The following is a 14,894-nucleotide window of genomic DNA, read 5'->3' on the forward strand; positions in this document are numbered from 1 at the left end:
GCCATCCTGCCCCTTACCTCAGGCAGCAAAACAACTTGGGCCAGGCCAGACTTTGTTGGTGGCACACCCACCCACCCACCCACCCACCTGCTTGAGATGGGGCACCCCAGGCTGCCACAGCCACATCAGGCTGGATGGCCCTCTGTCGGGGCTGCTTTAAGGTGGATTCCTGCGCTGAGCAGGGGGTTGGACTTGATGGCCTTAGAGGCCCCTTCCAACTCTCCTATTCTAGGATTCTAGGCTACGTATCAGCATTGCACTTCATATGCTACGAAGAGCAGCGAGATGAGAGCGCGTGGGATTGCAGACAATCTTCAGGCTAGATTGAGGGCCACCAGAAAATGGTGTGGAAAAGTCACTTTATGAGAATAGAAAATGGATGTTTCAATCTCTCCTTAGTGGGAGAGAGAGAAGGGATACATGTTCTCTATAAAAGGGAGTGAGCGAAACCCTTTCCAGACTAACCAGCTAAAATGGAAGCACCCAGAGAACATGCCCCCCCAGAATTTCCCAGGACTGGAGAGGCTGCAGGGATGGGCAGCAAATTGGAACTCGGGTCTGGGCACCAGCAAAGCCAGCACTGCATCGTCACACTATGTCATAGCTCAGGCCGTTGCCAAACACACGCAACACTGTTCTCCAAAATCTCCTCAAGTGAAACTCAAGATGCCAGGAACATGCTGCTTCTGCCTGGGTGGGAGCCCCACAGGCTTCCACCACTGGCTGAGCCCACTGCATGTGCTTGCCCCACGCAAGCCCCACCCTCGTCCAGCAGTACTATAAAAGGGACTCCGTCAGAGGTCTTTGCACATCAATGCACAACCATGTGGCAGCTGCTTCTGCTCAGCCTGCTCTGTGGGGGCCCAGGTAAGCACCTTGTGGTGGCAGCGGGTGGGGAGAAATGAAGTGAGCTTGCTCCCCAAGCTCCAAGGCTCAGGGTGGATGCCGTTTATCAAAAGTCCCCTTTGCACAGTGTGCCTGAGAACCCCTCTGGAACTGGCCTTCTGTATTGTCCTGCCAAGGGACAAGCAGAATTCTACCCACCTTCTGTGCCAGATCAGAAAGGGATCAGGGGAGAGAATGGAGCATGTAGCGATGAAGTTTTCACTTCTTAGCCGGATGACCTGCCCCTAGGCAATGCCATCGATTTACATGGTGCTTTGCAGAGTAGCCAAGCAAGAGCAAACTAGTTCCCTGCCCCTAGCAACTTGAAATCTAAATTTCAACTGTGCAGAGAGACTAGAGAGAGGAGGAACGGAGAGGCCCTGGCTTATGTCTCATCTGGAGACAAACAGCAGGCGTCCAGCCAGGAGACAAACAGCAGGCATCCAGCCAGGAGGACGTTTGCAGGATCCCATGGGTCAAGCCCCCTTTTAGCCATGCAGAAAAGATGTCGACTGGCATCCTTGTCCCTTCCTGCTTAGACCTTCCCATCCATTGCACCTTGAGTGTCTGCCCTTGCCGCCTTTCATGCCTTTTCCATCTGCTGAAATCTCACCTCAGTTGTAAAACTTGCTCCTTGGCAGTGCTTTAACATCACCTGAAGTGGTGGCTGAAAGAGAACAAGCATTTACAGTTTCAAGAATAAGAATTTGTTTTGAGACTGGGCCCCTTGCTGGTCCTCCCTCGCCAAGGCAACAGCGACGTTCCCCTCTCCGGCTTTCCATTCTCTCCCCACGGTCCCGTCACCTCTGTCTCGCTCTCAGCTGCCCCAGTCGTCCACCTCTCCCACTGCTCTGAGCAGGGGGCCCTCCTAAAGTCTGCACACCGGGAGCGATGTTGCACGGCAGAAGCGCTGCCTCGACGTCACTCCCTTTGAAAAAGTCAAGGTAAATTCCCAACTTTTTCAAAACGCGACGTCGCAGGGAAGCCCCACCGTGGCTGTGACCCTGCGCTTGTGTCATCTAACCAACGCAGTGCAGATCCACAGCCCCAGCAGGGCTTTTCCTGACTATAGGTAGCTCCCAGCTCTCGGCCCCACTTGGCCTTACCCGTCCTCCCGGCTCATCTGTCCCAACACATGCCTGCCTGTGACCTCCTCGCCATCCGGAGGCCCGCTTCTGCCTCCCACCCAGAACACCTCTGGGCTGCCCTCCCACTGGCTCCCTTCACATCCCTCCTTAAAGTCCACTTTTTTTGTGAGGCTTTGACACAACACCTCAATCCCCAAATACTGCAGGGTAGGGGGGAGTGGAAAACTTTTTTCTGCAGACAGCCCATTCCTGCGGGGTTATCTGTGAGGGGCACCCCCTTTCTCTCTCATCCCAAATCAGTTTTCCCTTTCCCCAAAAACCTTTCCCAACCGCAATCTTCTGATTTAGGAGGAGGAGGATTATGCACACCGCCTTGGGTTCCTTGGAGGCAAAAAGGTGGGATTTAAATACAATAAATAAATAAATATCCTACCCAGAGATCACCTCAAATCAGCCCCCCCCCCCACTCATCCAAATTCTGAAGTGGGGTTGATCTCTAGAGTGAGCCCATAACTTAGTCTGAGCACAACCACATATTGCTTCTCTTGTCTACTACCCCCTGTCTCTGCTTTTTTGCTCTGCACTGATTTTTCATATTGTAAGTTCCTCAGGGCAGGGACCTGCCCTCTTATACTCTCTAAAGCACCATGTGCACTGATAGCACAATATGAACATAACAGAATAGTCATGATGATCTTTGCCTGTCAAGGGTGGCTCTTGCCCCCACCCCCAAAGTGGTAACACTCCGGACTTCACCCCTGACATGCACACATCCTGACCTGGTTGGTTTCATGAAAATTAGGCATAGAATTAGTCTAATTTGTTTCGCCCGAGGGGTTTGTTTTCAGTTTTCTGTGATACTTTATTTTTCTATCGTCTGCATGAACTCATCTGTAAATCTACCGTTTTACAGAAGGCATTTGTTTATTTTAGAAAGGTGCTCATAAGTAAAACCTTCTGATCTTAAAAATAGCTGTTCTTATTCATTTGTATTCATTTTTGAGCCTAACAATTCATTGGTGCTAAAATACATGTAGACGCAGGCTTGGTGACGGTTGTAGGCATTTCTAAATAGCAGGTTCCCTGTCAATTTCCATGAAAACTGACTTTGCAGGAAGGCTGGGTATGAACTTCCTTTAGCCTCTTTGACCCCTTTTGCAATGGGGGGGCGGGGGCGGTGGTGGCTGTTGTAAGGCTTATAGGGACCTTGCCTGTGAAGTTCTTTGAACACTCCAAAGTGCTCTGAAAGTACCGAGAGCCTCCCTGGGCGCGATCCCCGATCCCCGTGCAGCTGTTTAGCTTACTGGCCAATCGCCATCTCTCCATCATGGGGAGGCAGCTAGTTGCCCTGTGCTCTTCGGAAACAGAGCTGGATAAAAATGAGGGAGGGCAGAGAAGGGTTTTGCATCCTGCTATGCTGTTCTGGGCAGGCATCTATGGTACCTCAATAAATACTGGTTTAAATAATGTCTTATTATTTATCATTATCATTACTGTTTATTAGGGCTGTGCACCAGCCCCCCGAACCGCTTCGTGGCTCGATCTGAAACTTCCTGAACCGCTTTGGGTCGATCCGACCCTCCCCTGACCCGCTCTGGAACCAGATCCAGAGCGAGATCCAAAGGGTTGGATCGAGATTCCCCCCTGCATTTTGCCCCCCTTCCCCACTTATTTGCCTCCGCAGCAGGTGGCAGAGGCAGGTAAGTGGGGACAAAATGGGTGGTGAATAAGCCCCCTCCCCCCTTACCTGGCTCCGCCACCGTCGCCACACAGACTGCGCCGCCACCGGTGGCGCCAGGTAAGCCCCCCTCCCCCCACTTACCTGCGTTCAGAGCTCCAGATCGAGGCGATCCACTTCGCCACGATCCACAGCTCCCCCGACCCGATTCGGATCCACCCTTAGCAGATGCAGATCAGGTCGCTCCGCTCCCAATTCGGGGATCCAAATCGGAGCAGAGCACAGCCCTATTATTTATATACTAGTTCTCATTGGGGGGGAAATCCTAATTCGGATATGTAAGTGCTAGACTCTTTGTATGTATGACATTGCACTGCCGTTAAACCATCTAAAAGGAACGAAGGAACCACTGGATATTTTACAGATCTCATCCACGGCACAGAAGCCTTCCCCACGCCCCCTCCCACCCCAGTAGCAGCAAGGGGGCCCGTTTGCAGCAGCCTAAGAGCCCCGTCATCGTCTGTCCGATGGCTGAGTCCCCTGGGCCACTGAAAGTCAGGAAATGTGAATTGGGGGGGGGGATCGCAAGGGAGATTTGGACCAGGGCTTGGGGTGAAGCTATAAAAAGCCTCATCCCACGTTGCCCAGCCTCGGTCGGGGGTTGGCAAGCCGCGTGGCACATCTCCCTTCCCCTTGTATCAAGTCTACCTCAGGCCGGGTCACATTGTACGGGCAGTGTCCAAGTCCTGGCCTTCTCCTTCCCTTTCCAGCCCTGGCCAGGAAGATCTCTGTCCAGAGCGAATGCATCAAGGGTGCTACGTACTGGTGCAATAACCTCATGACAGCCATCCAATGTGGTGCATTGGAACACTGCGTGGAGGCTGGTTGGAACCGCGCCACCAAGGTAGGTACCTGCTACGTGTGCGCTCCGCCAGGACGCCTGGACTTCCATGGCTTGGTGGTCATCCTGGCTGAGTGGAGGGGGGGAGGAAAGACGCTGTGGGTGGGTGTGGAGCTGCTTGGGAAAAGCCGCAGCTGGACCTGCAGGGCTCTCTGCCCACGGGGGAGGGGGCATGGGAAGGCGGGGGAGGGGCAGCACTGGTCTGTGCCCTGACAAGAGCTTTTTGAGGTTGCCCCCAATCCTGACGGACCAGTTGAGTTTTTCTTACAGGAGGACACCTGTGCAGACTGCAAACAACTTGCCACCATCCTCATTCGCATGGCCAAGGAGTCAAGCTTTAAGGTGATTAATGCAGCCAGAGAGAGAGAAGCTTCTCACAGAATTCACGCCTGCAGAGTTGGAGCTTACACAGCTGGCCTTATCTTGGGGAAGTTTAACTTCAAAGGCTTCAAATGGGGCATCATCCTTACTACAAGGTTAACCCCTGTCGAACCTTAGTTATTAGAATGCTGACTAGTTCAGCATCCCTTAGAGCAGGCAGTCATAGCAAAAATAAACTCATGTATCTGAAATAGAGGCACAGTGGGTTTCTAGAACACAACTTATAAAGGCATATACTACATATGTACTTGAGGTCAGGATGGCTACGTATTGGCTTTCAAGCCTGCCACACGCTCTGTACGGGGGTAGACTGCAGGAGGGAGTGGGGAAGTGGGCCCACCCATCAGAAATGTCTTGGTCAAAGGCAAAAGTGGGTGCCACCGTCCTGTCATTCTGTGTTTCTAGTCCTTATGCAATGCACAATTTGTGCCAAATTAGGGAAGGGCGTGTGTCCCGAGGCGGGCTGGCAGGATGTCGTCACAGCCTCCTAGCCAGTCCACAGTCCATCTGGTGGACGCCTCCTCACCTTCCTCCCCTCTGCAACCTCTCGCTCCCTAGGAAGTATTGTGTGAGTTCCAAGCTGTCAGGCCAGGTCCCAAACCAAGGAAGACAGGAAGAACGGAACAAACACCAATTCCTCCAACTCCCACAGCTGGGAACCTATGCAGCATGCGGCCTTTATGTATAATTACTCAAATTCCAGATTGTTTTTTTACTGCGCAGTTTAAGATCGTAGTATATTATTTATTTAATTGATATCCTGCCCTAATAATAATAATAATAATAAATAATAAATAATAATAGTTTCAACCAAAACTATAAACTTGTAAACTTATAGTAAAATAACTCTCACTAGTACTCTGTTTAAAAAACATTAGTGGGTTAATCACATGAATTTTAATTAATCCGTGAGATCTGTATATACCTGATAGGAATACCTCTACAGTCATGAGGATGAAAGGCTTTTAGGTGATCCGCCTCCCCCTCCCCCTCCCCCTCCCCCACCTGCTGCCATCCTGATGTTTGGGGCTTCAGCTTCCATTAGCACCAGCCAGGTTGCGAGGGGCCGTGCTGGAGGCCTGAGCTCCCCTCCTGGGTGAGAGAGATGGAAGGGGAGCTTGGCCCTCCTGCCGGGGGCTTGATCTGCATTTCTCTGAAGGGGGGTTGCCTTTTCCCCTCCAGACCCTGCGACGTGACACATCAGCCGTAGCCTTTTTAATGGGTCAAAAGCACGTTAAGGGCCACATCTGGGGGATGCATGGAGCCCCTGGAGCAGTGGGGCCTGTTGTGAACGGGGTGGTCAACCTGACCCCTCAGGAGGCCTGTTGGAGGAATAACCCCCGGAGAGAGGGCTGGGGCGTGGTCCTGCCCCGTCTCCCCTCGCTGCCTCCCCGCTGCGTCACGCTTTTCTTCTGCCTGCGCAGACCTCCATCCAGCAGTACTTGGAGCAGGAGTGCAGGGCTTTGCCCTTGCAGACGCTGGTGCCACGGTGCCAGGATCTGGTGGACACCTACTATGCTGACTTCATCACCAGCCTGGAAGGACAGCTGGTAAGCAGCCCAGTCCCCCGCAAGGCGGAGCTGGGGGGTGGGGGAGGCTGCTCTCTCTCTCTCTCTCTTTCTCTCTCCCTCTCCCTCTCTCTCTCTGGAGGCCAGGCGGGGGCCAGGGGCTCCTTGGAAGGCAACGGAGCAGCCAGTGTACACCCCTGGCCCATTCCACTGAGAAGGTCTCCTGTGCAACAAGCCGCTGGCCCAGTACCCATTCCCTTGGGTGGGGCTCGTGCGGGAGAACTTCCCAGGTCCCGGGCTGCCAGGGCGGCTCATTTCTCTGGCCTTTCTGCCCTTCAGACCCCCGGCAAGATCTGTGGCAAGCTAGGCCTCTGCCCGTCTGACCCACTGGGGAGCGAGGACATCTTGGCCGCGCCGGCACCGGTGATGGAGCAGCTGCTCCAGGGCCAGGCTCCCACCCTGCCCAGCAGCCATGCCCAGGTGAGGGCTCCCTTCCAACCACGTCTACTCCAGGGAGTCTGTGGCCAGGCACGAGCCCAGGCAGCGGTCTAGGATGGCACCGGGCCTGCGGAAGCGCAGCTGCCGGGGCAAGAGGAGAGGGACAGCGGCGCGGAGTCCAGAGAGCCACCAGGTGCTCCCACACCTGCCCCGGGCCGTCTACTCTCCTGAGGGGAATATTCCAGGGGAGGGGAGGGGAGGGGAGGGCGGCGCCAGGCCCCTGTTCCTCCCAGGTGGGCTCTTCCTGCCCCCCAGGGCCATCTTCCACCAACTGCCCTGTGGGGAGGAGCCGGATGGTTTATTTAAGTAGTTGTTTTCTGAGATGGTTAACTCCTGTTTATTGCGATGTTGTTCTTTTTAGGTTAATGGTAAGCCGCTTTGGTGGGATTTGCTTCCTGAAAGGCAGCATATAAATCGTTGCCATAGAGGAGTCAAATAAAAGGTGGTGGCGGTGGCGACAGTGGCGGCGCTGCACAGAACAGGCCCGCGCCGCCTCACGGGGCTGCTAGGGCGGGTTTCTCCAGCCAGGAGATGGTTGTTGCTCGACGCTTGCAGTTCTTCCTTTCCCCAGGCCAGTCCCAGGGAGCAGCTGCCCATCCCACTGCCCACGTGCTGGCTGTGCAGAACCTTTGTAGGCAAGATGGAATCTGCCATCCCCAAGGTATCGTGCCTGTTCCTCCGCCTTCTGCCTCAATCCGTGTGTGAGTCGGGGGCAGAACAGACCCTCCAGGGGGCTGGAGGGCAAGCGTTCAGGGCAGCCCTTTGCCCCCAGTGAACGGGAACTCATGAATGGGGAGGACGTGCAAGTCTGGTGGTTCCAGTTGCAGAGCCGGGGCCCTTCTCTCCCCCAGGCACCTGCAGCAGAGGCCGGGCCACCCTCTGTCTCAGGGATGCTGCCGTTGCCTCCTGCGGCGTGGTGCCAGGCGGTGGACTAGCTGAAGCGGAACGTGATCTGCCGGAAATTCAGGACACCCAAAAGGAAGCACTTGGCGTATAGCGCATAGTTAACCTCTGGCATTTGCTGTCACGAGAGGTGGTGATGGCCACGGCTTTGATGGCTTTAGAAGGGGGAGGAGACAAGTTTGTGGAAGAGCAGGCAGGGAGGGGTGTGCAGCCCCCAGGTGGAGGCAGAATGCCCCTGAATGCCGGTCGCTGGGGAGCACGCTCCCCTTCACGCCCTGCCTGGGGGCGTCCCGCAGGCACTTGGAAACCAGCTGCTGGGCAAGTTGGACCTTTACTGTGATCCAGCAGAGCGGTTCTTGTGGCTGCAGCGAATGGATGCTGTGGACAAAGCCTTGAGAGCCCCCCACCCCACCCGCAACTTCTCCAGCACTGCAGTGTCAATTCAGCTTCCAAGTCGCTTTCCGCCCCAAGCAGTCCAGATGCTGGGCAGGCATCTCCGACGTCACCCCACCTGCCTGTTCTTTCCCTAGGCCGCTATTGGCAAAGCCATATCCAAACTGTGCCTCGTGACGCCTGGAGCCATCGCAGGAATGTGCCAGTGCCTGATGGAGAAATACACAGTGATCATTGTGGACATGATTATGGGCAAGCTGGGGCCACAGCTGATATGCGGGATGATGCTCATGTGTGCTACTGAGGAGAACTGTGGCCCAGGTAGAGCCCTTCCCGAGCCGTTCCTGAAGCAGGCTGGGCACGGGCACAGCAGGGGTGGGTGGGTCTGTGCCTCGTGAACCTCTCTCCCCCCCCCCCCCGTTGCCAGTTCCCATGTACACACAGAGCCTCCTCAGAGAACATGAAGGCCAAGATGGCAATCAGTGTGGGCTGTGGGGGTGACGCCCACGCAGCAGAGGCAGAAAGGGCTGGGCTGCTCCAGAATTTAATGTCACGTGCGACCCTTGGTGGGTGTAAATACACACAGGCTCCGACAAGGCCCTCTGTACTTGGATTTCCAGTAGAGAAAGGCGGCCCACAAGTCCTGACTGGAGCTCCACGTGGCTTCTTTGTGTCCATATTTCCTCCAGTCGCCTTGGGCCACTTGCAAAGAACTCTCTCCCCACCCCCAAACTCCTGGAGTTGAGCCTGACAAGGGTCAGCTATTTATTTATTTATTTATTTATTTATTTATTTATTTATTTATTTCTATACCGCCCAATAGCCGGAGCTCTCTGAGCGGTTCACAAAAGAGTTGGGGGGGGGGGCGGCGTAGTTTATTGCACTCCACAGCCACAGGACAGGCAGAGGGAGCCCCGGAGCGGCAATGGCTGGGGGACGCCCCGGGAATAAATACCGCCATTTGCTGGGGTTGAGGACCAGACCTCAGAGGAGAGGCCCCTCCCCAGCCAGCCAGGCTCATCTCCCTGTTAAAGCGTTGGTCGGAAAAGGCGCTGAGGTTGCAAGCAGCTGCAGCAGGTTGGCTGCTCAGGCTGAAGCTTTGGCAGGGAGAGGGAACAGGCTGCCTAAGGGGGTGGGGGTGGGGAGCCAGGAAGCTCCACACTGCGCCACAGAGGGGGGGGCTGCCACGTGCGCCCCCCCGCCCCCTCCTGGCCCCTGACCAGAGCTTTGTGCTTCTCGCCCACTGCAGAGATTCCTCCGGCCCCATTCCCAGCCCCAACCCCCGGCTGCCAGGCCTGCCTCGCCATCACCAGCCGAGCGAAGGCGGCTCTCAAGACAAACAGCAGCCGGGCTGAAGTGGAGGCCGCCTTGCTCACCACCTGCAGCAGCAGCTTTCTGGACTGGCAGGAGGCAAGTAGGCCGAGGGCAGGGGAAGAGCCGGAACTGCCGCCTGACCGCCCCCCCCTTCACCAAAGCTCACGCTCTGCTCCTGCCCCAGCATGGCCGAAGGAGACCCCATGCCAAGGTCTCGGTGCTCTCCGTTGGTGGCCCTGTGGCAGGAGAGAGGAAGGGTCCCTTTGGCGCCGGCGCTCAGCGGCAGCAAGGAAAGGGAGCTTTCCACCTTTGGCACCAACGGGACGCTTCAGGAAATGATTAGCTTGCAATAGGCTTTATAGAATCCCGTCTCAATAAGCCTACAATCTATAAGTGCAGCCTGATGAGGTGGACGAGGCGCTTGCAGCAATGCAACCAACCAATAATAAGCTACACACACTTGTTATTTACAGGATGTATATACTGCTCCACATCTAACAAGATTCCTGAATGGTGGACAATATTTAAATACTTATAACGACTGTATGCCCATAAAACCATGGCTGGCCAGTCAGGGACGGCTTGTTGAAATAAGAATGTCTTCAGCAGTGCAGAAAACAAACGGTCCGCGCCAGCCAGGCATTAAGTCGCAGGAAGTCCACAGAGCGGGAGCCAGTTCATGGATGGCTCCACTCCCATTGGCTTACAGTAGGACGTGGAGGGAAAGGAGTCGTGCTCAAGGTGGCTTTTGAGGAGGGATGTGAAGGCAGCAAGAGTGGTGACACCTTACAGGCATTCTGGGAAACAGTTCCCAGCAGAAGAGGCAGCAAGGGGAGAAGGGCAGAGCCACCACGTTCCCAAAACCTCCTTAGGAGCTGCACGCAAGTACAGCACATCATGTACTGGGAGGAGGTTGTCGGTGGGGGTGGCTTAGGAAACCACCGCCAAAGGCATGTTACACACACATGGTCCATCACAGATGGAAGACAGGCTGCTAGTGAGAAGACAGAGGAGTTTCTGCTACCTAACGCTGCAGGAAGTGTTACGGTGGCACTCAGGCTTTTTTGCAATGCCACTGGCTCTCTCTCAAAGCGGACCCAGAACAGGTACTGTGAGATTCCCTCCCCTAGACAGGAAGGGGCCAATGAGCACCACTTCTGCTTGTGCTGGCTGCTGCACTGACGCCTGCTGTGCCCCGGTGGCCACTCCTCCAGGGGAGGGCTGGGTAGGCCAGGTACGAAGCGGAGTCCCAGGTCACTGGCTAGAGGCTGCTGACATGATCTTTCCCTGCCCTTCTGCAGTGCAAAAGCTTCATCAACCAGCACCAGCCAAAGTTGTTCACGACCCTCACAAAGCCTTGGAGTGTCCAGACTACGTGCCAGGTATGAGGGAATTGTTCTTGACGGATCTCCACCTTGAGTGCCCTAGGCTTCTTATTGTTGAGGGGCCCTTGTCATCTACTGGTGAGAAGGGCGATTGGCCAGATGTGCGCATGCACACCAGGGGCAAAAACGTTCCAGACAGCTTCACTCATTGGCTTGGGTCCTGTCCAGAAGCTGTTGGACAGACTCAAGCCAACCGGTGAAGGTATCTGAAATTCAGCCCTTCAGCTGCCTCAGTGCAGCCCCACCTTGTTTACTCCTACGCTGACCAAACTTGTTGCCACTTTCTGGAAGGTACTCAAGGTGATGGACAGCAGAACCAAATTCAGATATGGAAAGTTGTCAGATACTAAAAACCCCAGAAGAATTGTAGAGCAATCCATGCAAGACGAGAGGAACAGCTAGCTGAGTGGAGGCAGCTGCAACAGTGACGTTATTATTCTACGCACCTCAGGAAGCTGCAGGAACGGGGAGTCCTGATTTTAAGTTATTTTATTATTTATTTATTTACAAAATTTGTAAATAGCTCCATATCTGAAACAGATTCTGGAGCAGTGAACATAAGAAGTAAAACAGTAAAAGATACAATAATTTAAACACCATTATTATACTAAAGAAAAACACCACACAAAATGCCAATAAAAATCTTGGCTGTCAGTCAAAGAACGCTTCCTAGAAGAAGTTTAGAGATGACCTGAAAACAAGAAAAGGACACCTATAGGAAGTGGAAGGAAGGCCAGGCTACAAAAGAAGAGTGCAGACAGGTATCACAGAAGTGTAGGAATTGCATCCGGAAGGCTAAAGCTGAGAATGAGCTGAGGCTTAGCGAGGAAGGCTAAAAGCAACAAAAAAGCTTTCCTCAGGTCTGTGCATAGTAAAAGACAGAGGAAAGAAGTGGTGGTTCAACTGCTTAATGAGGATGGCAAATTGATAACAAACAGGAAAAGGCTGAAATGCTGAATTCCTACTTTGGCTCAGTCTTCTCCCAAAAGGGGGTCTATGGCCCCCCTGGAAAAAGTGAAGCAGAAGCTGAGGGGGCAGGATTGCAGTTTGAGATTGATAAACAAATGGTCAAGAGTCTCAGTTTATTGGCCCTCATCCAGTCCGACTACATAATATACCTTCACTTCAGCAAAGCTTTTGACAAAGTACCCCATGCCATTCTGATCAGCAAACTAATTAAAACTGGGCTTGATGGGAAAACTATTACATGGATCCACAATTGGCTACAGAATTGGACTCAAAGAGTGCTAATCAATGGTACCTTCTCAAACTGGGGGGAGGTAACAAGCGGGGTACAACAGGGCTCAGGGCTCTTCAAAAAATTTATTAAGGACTTGGACAAGGAGGTGCAGGGAATGTTTATCAAATTTTCAGATGACACAAAATTGAGTGGGATAGCAAATAGCCTGGAAGACAAAAGCGAACTTCAAGGTGATCTTGATAGGCTGCAGTGCTGGGCTGAAAACAACAGAAGGAAATTTAATAGTGATAAATGCCAAGTTCTACACCTAGGAAAAAGAAAGCAAATGCAGTTACAAGATGGGGGATACTTGGTTCAGTAATACTACAAATTAGAAGGATCTTGGAGGTGCAGGTGTGGATCACAAGCTGAATATGAGCCAACAGTGTGATATGGCTGCAAAAAAAGCAAACACTATTTTGGGATGCATTAATAGAAGTATAGCTTCCAAATTGTGTGAAGTGCTAGTTCCCTTCTATTCGGCCCTCATTAGGCCTCATCTTGAGTATTGTGTCCAGTTCTGGGCACCACATTTCAAGAAGGATGCAGACAAGCTGGAGGGGGTTCAGAGGAAAGCAATGAGGATGATTAGGGGTCTGGAAACAAAGCCCTATGAGGAAAACTGAAAGAACTGGGCATGTTTAGCCTGGAGAAGAGATGGCTGAGCGGAGACATGATAGCACTCTTCAAATACCTGAAAGGTTGTCACACAGAGGAGGGCCGGGATTTCTTTTCGATCATCCCAGAATACAGGACACGGAATAATGGGCTGAAGTGACAGGAAGCCAGATTTTGGCTGGACATCAGGAAACAATTCCCGACTGTCAGAGCAGTACGACAATGGAACCAGTTACCTAGGGAGGTTGTGGGCTCTCTCACCCTAGAGGCCTTCAAGAGGCAGCTGGACAACCCTCTGTCAGGGATGCTTTAGGGTGGATTCCTGCATTGAGCAGGGGGTTGGACTCGATGGCCTTGTAGGCCCCTTCCAACTCTGCTATTCTATGATTGTTTTCAGGAGATGCTGGAAGCAACCTAGCGCTGATTTAATCACCTCAGTGCCCCCACCCCTTTGTCAGTTTGATAGACCCACAGGCATTGCAAGCGTCTGGGGCAAGCAGCTGCAGGCTTCCTGTCTCAACAGAGGCGCCCACCCAGGAAGTCAGCGGGGTCAATCAGCAGCCTGCTCTGCCTCCTGCTTATTCCTGCCTGTGCTTATCAACAGGAACTGGGCGCCTGCATGGCAGCAGAGAAGCCTTTTCCAGCAGCAGCAGCCGCCTGCGCCCAGGGCCCCACTTACTGGTGCTCCAGCCCAAGTGCAGCTGAGCAGTGCAAGGTGAGAAATGTCCACTCCGGCTGGCTCCGTGGTAGCCATGCTCCTTGTATCATCTGCAAGCTATGCAAGAGGACAGGAAGGAGGGCAACAGGGAGAAAGGGAGTTTTCAGGCCTTGGGGGCACATGGAACCCGTCCACCTCACTACTTCCCACAAGCTGGCCAACTTCAGCTCATTTGACAGTTAAACCGAGACTGTTTGGCCCCACTACAGAAAGTTGCAGAGACCCTGAAGTACCCCAGTACTAACAGTGCCATGCGTTACAGCAGGCCTCCAAGGGGGCATGCATCACCCTCTTGGGGTGGGATCTAATGTCTCCTCCCCGTTATCTTCTTCTAGGCTGTACACCACTGCCAGGCCCACGGATGGCTGTAGCCAAACCATGAGGGTCCTGCCGAAGGGTCACAAATCCTGCTACTCTTTCACCAAATGCTTGGATCCTGCCTGCTGACTGGGGGTGGGGTGTAAGACCACGGCTCATGCCCTTTTAGACCTCAACTCCCATCAGGGCCAGCCAGCTCGGTCAACATCAGGAACGTTGGTTATTAAAAGTCTAAAACAGCTGGAGGGCTGCAGTTTGGCAAAGGCGGACCTAAAAGAGGTGCTCATATTCTCAATTATTAAAGGTAACCCCGAAACTGTGTTGTACAGAGTCTTTTCCTTGCATGAGCCAACACACACTTTGTCCTCATGTATGGTGGCGTAACGCAGAACGAGCAGAAGGCTGTGAAGGGGCCAAGGGCGAGGCGGGGCGTCCCCTGCAGGATCCCCTCACCTGGGCTTGGCTTGTTTTAGAAACTGCGCCTCTGGGGCTGCGGTCCCTTTCCTTCCCACCATTTCCCAACTAAAAACCTTCCCAAGGTTTACTGGTCAAAATGGCACCTTCAGGATGGGGGCTGCATCAGGAGGAAAGCTGGAGTGGGGGGGGGGCAGGTGGAGGGGAGTCAGTGACTCTTGGCTCCACACCACAGTCCCAATCCCCAAACGGCTGAGGGCAACGAAAAGGAAACTGCACAGGTGTGAAGCCAGGCACAGCAACATGTGAGCAGGGAGGGAAGTTGTCGCATGCCTGCATGGGGATCCCTTGCAGGGGATGGGTCAAATTCCTGGTCTGCTCTTATGCATGGCTGACTAATGAGGTGCTGCAGCAGCAAAAGCAGCCAGGCGGCCAAATTAGTCTTTGAGCACCATCATTTCAAACATTTCTCGTCAGTAACACGGTTCTTCTGATTGGCTTCTGAGGCGGGACTCCATTAGTAGGCTCACGCAAGTTTAACTTGTAGCAAAATAGCATCCAAATCAAGTGGAGCTGAACAAGTGACAGCATGTGTTGAATGCCGGCCCCATGGCTAGCAAAGGCGCTGCTGCTGCTGTTGAAAAACGACAGA

At 53.5% G+C, this 14,894-nt stretch overlaps 1 protein-coding gene across 1 annotated transcript; it reads left to right on the forward strand.

Annotated features, from left to right (window-relative positions):
* Nucleotides 1–824: 824 nt before the first annotated feature.
* Nucleotides 825–13,912, forward strand: SFTPB (surfactant protein B). The gene is made up of 11 exons (XM_063139270.1): nt 825–867; nt 4,422–4,555; nt 4,823–4,894; nt 6,358–6,483; nt 6,781–6,921; nt 7,511–7,600; nt 8,373–8,556; nt 9,485–9,645; nt 10,851–10,931; nt 13,397–13,507; nt 13,846–13,912. The coding sequence occupies exons 1-11, from the start codon at nt 825–827 to the stop codon at nt 13,879–13,881; spliced, it is 1,179 nt and encodes a 392-aa protein (XP_062995340.1). The 3' UTR covers nt 13,882–13,912.
* Nucleotides 13,913–14,894: the final 982 nt, after the last annotated feature.

The sequence above is a fragment of the Elgaria multicarinata genome, chromosome 12 (assembly GCF_023053635.1).
Source record: "Elgaria multicarinata webbii isolate HBS135686 ecotype San Diego chromosome 12, rElgMul1.1.pri, whole genome shotgun sequence".
In the NCBI taxonomy this organism is placed as follows: Eukaryota; Metazoa; Chordata; class Lepidosauria; order Squamata; family Anguidae; genus Elgaria; species Elgaria multicarinata.

Excerpts from the sequence above, each read along its gene's own strand:
- SFTPB (XM_063139270.1), top strand. The coding sequence starts at position 825 with ATGTGGCAGCTGCTTCTGCTCAGCCTGCTCTGTGGGGGCCCAG. Across the intron at positions 868-4,421 it reads CCTGCTCTGTGGGGGCCCAG|CCCTGGCCAGGAAGATCTCT; the intron begins GTAAGCACCTTG and ends TTCCCTTTCCAG. Across the intron at positions 6,484-6,780 it reads CCAGCCTGGAAGGACAGCTG|ACCCCCGGCAAGATCTGTGG; the intron begins GTAAGCAGCCCA and ends TCTGCCCTTCAG.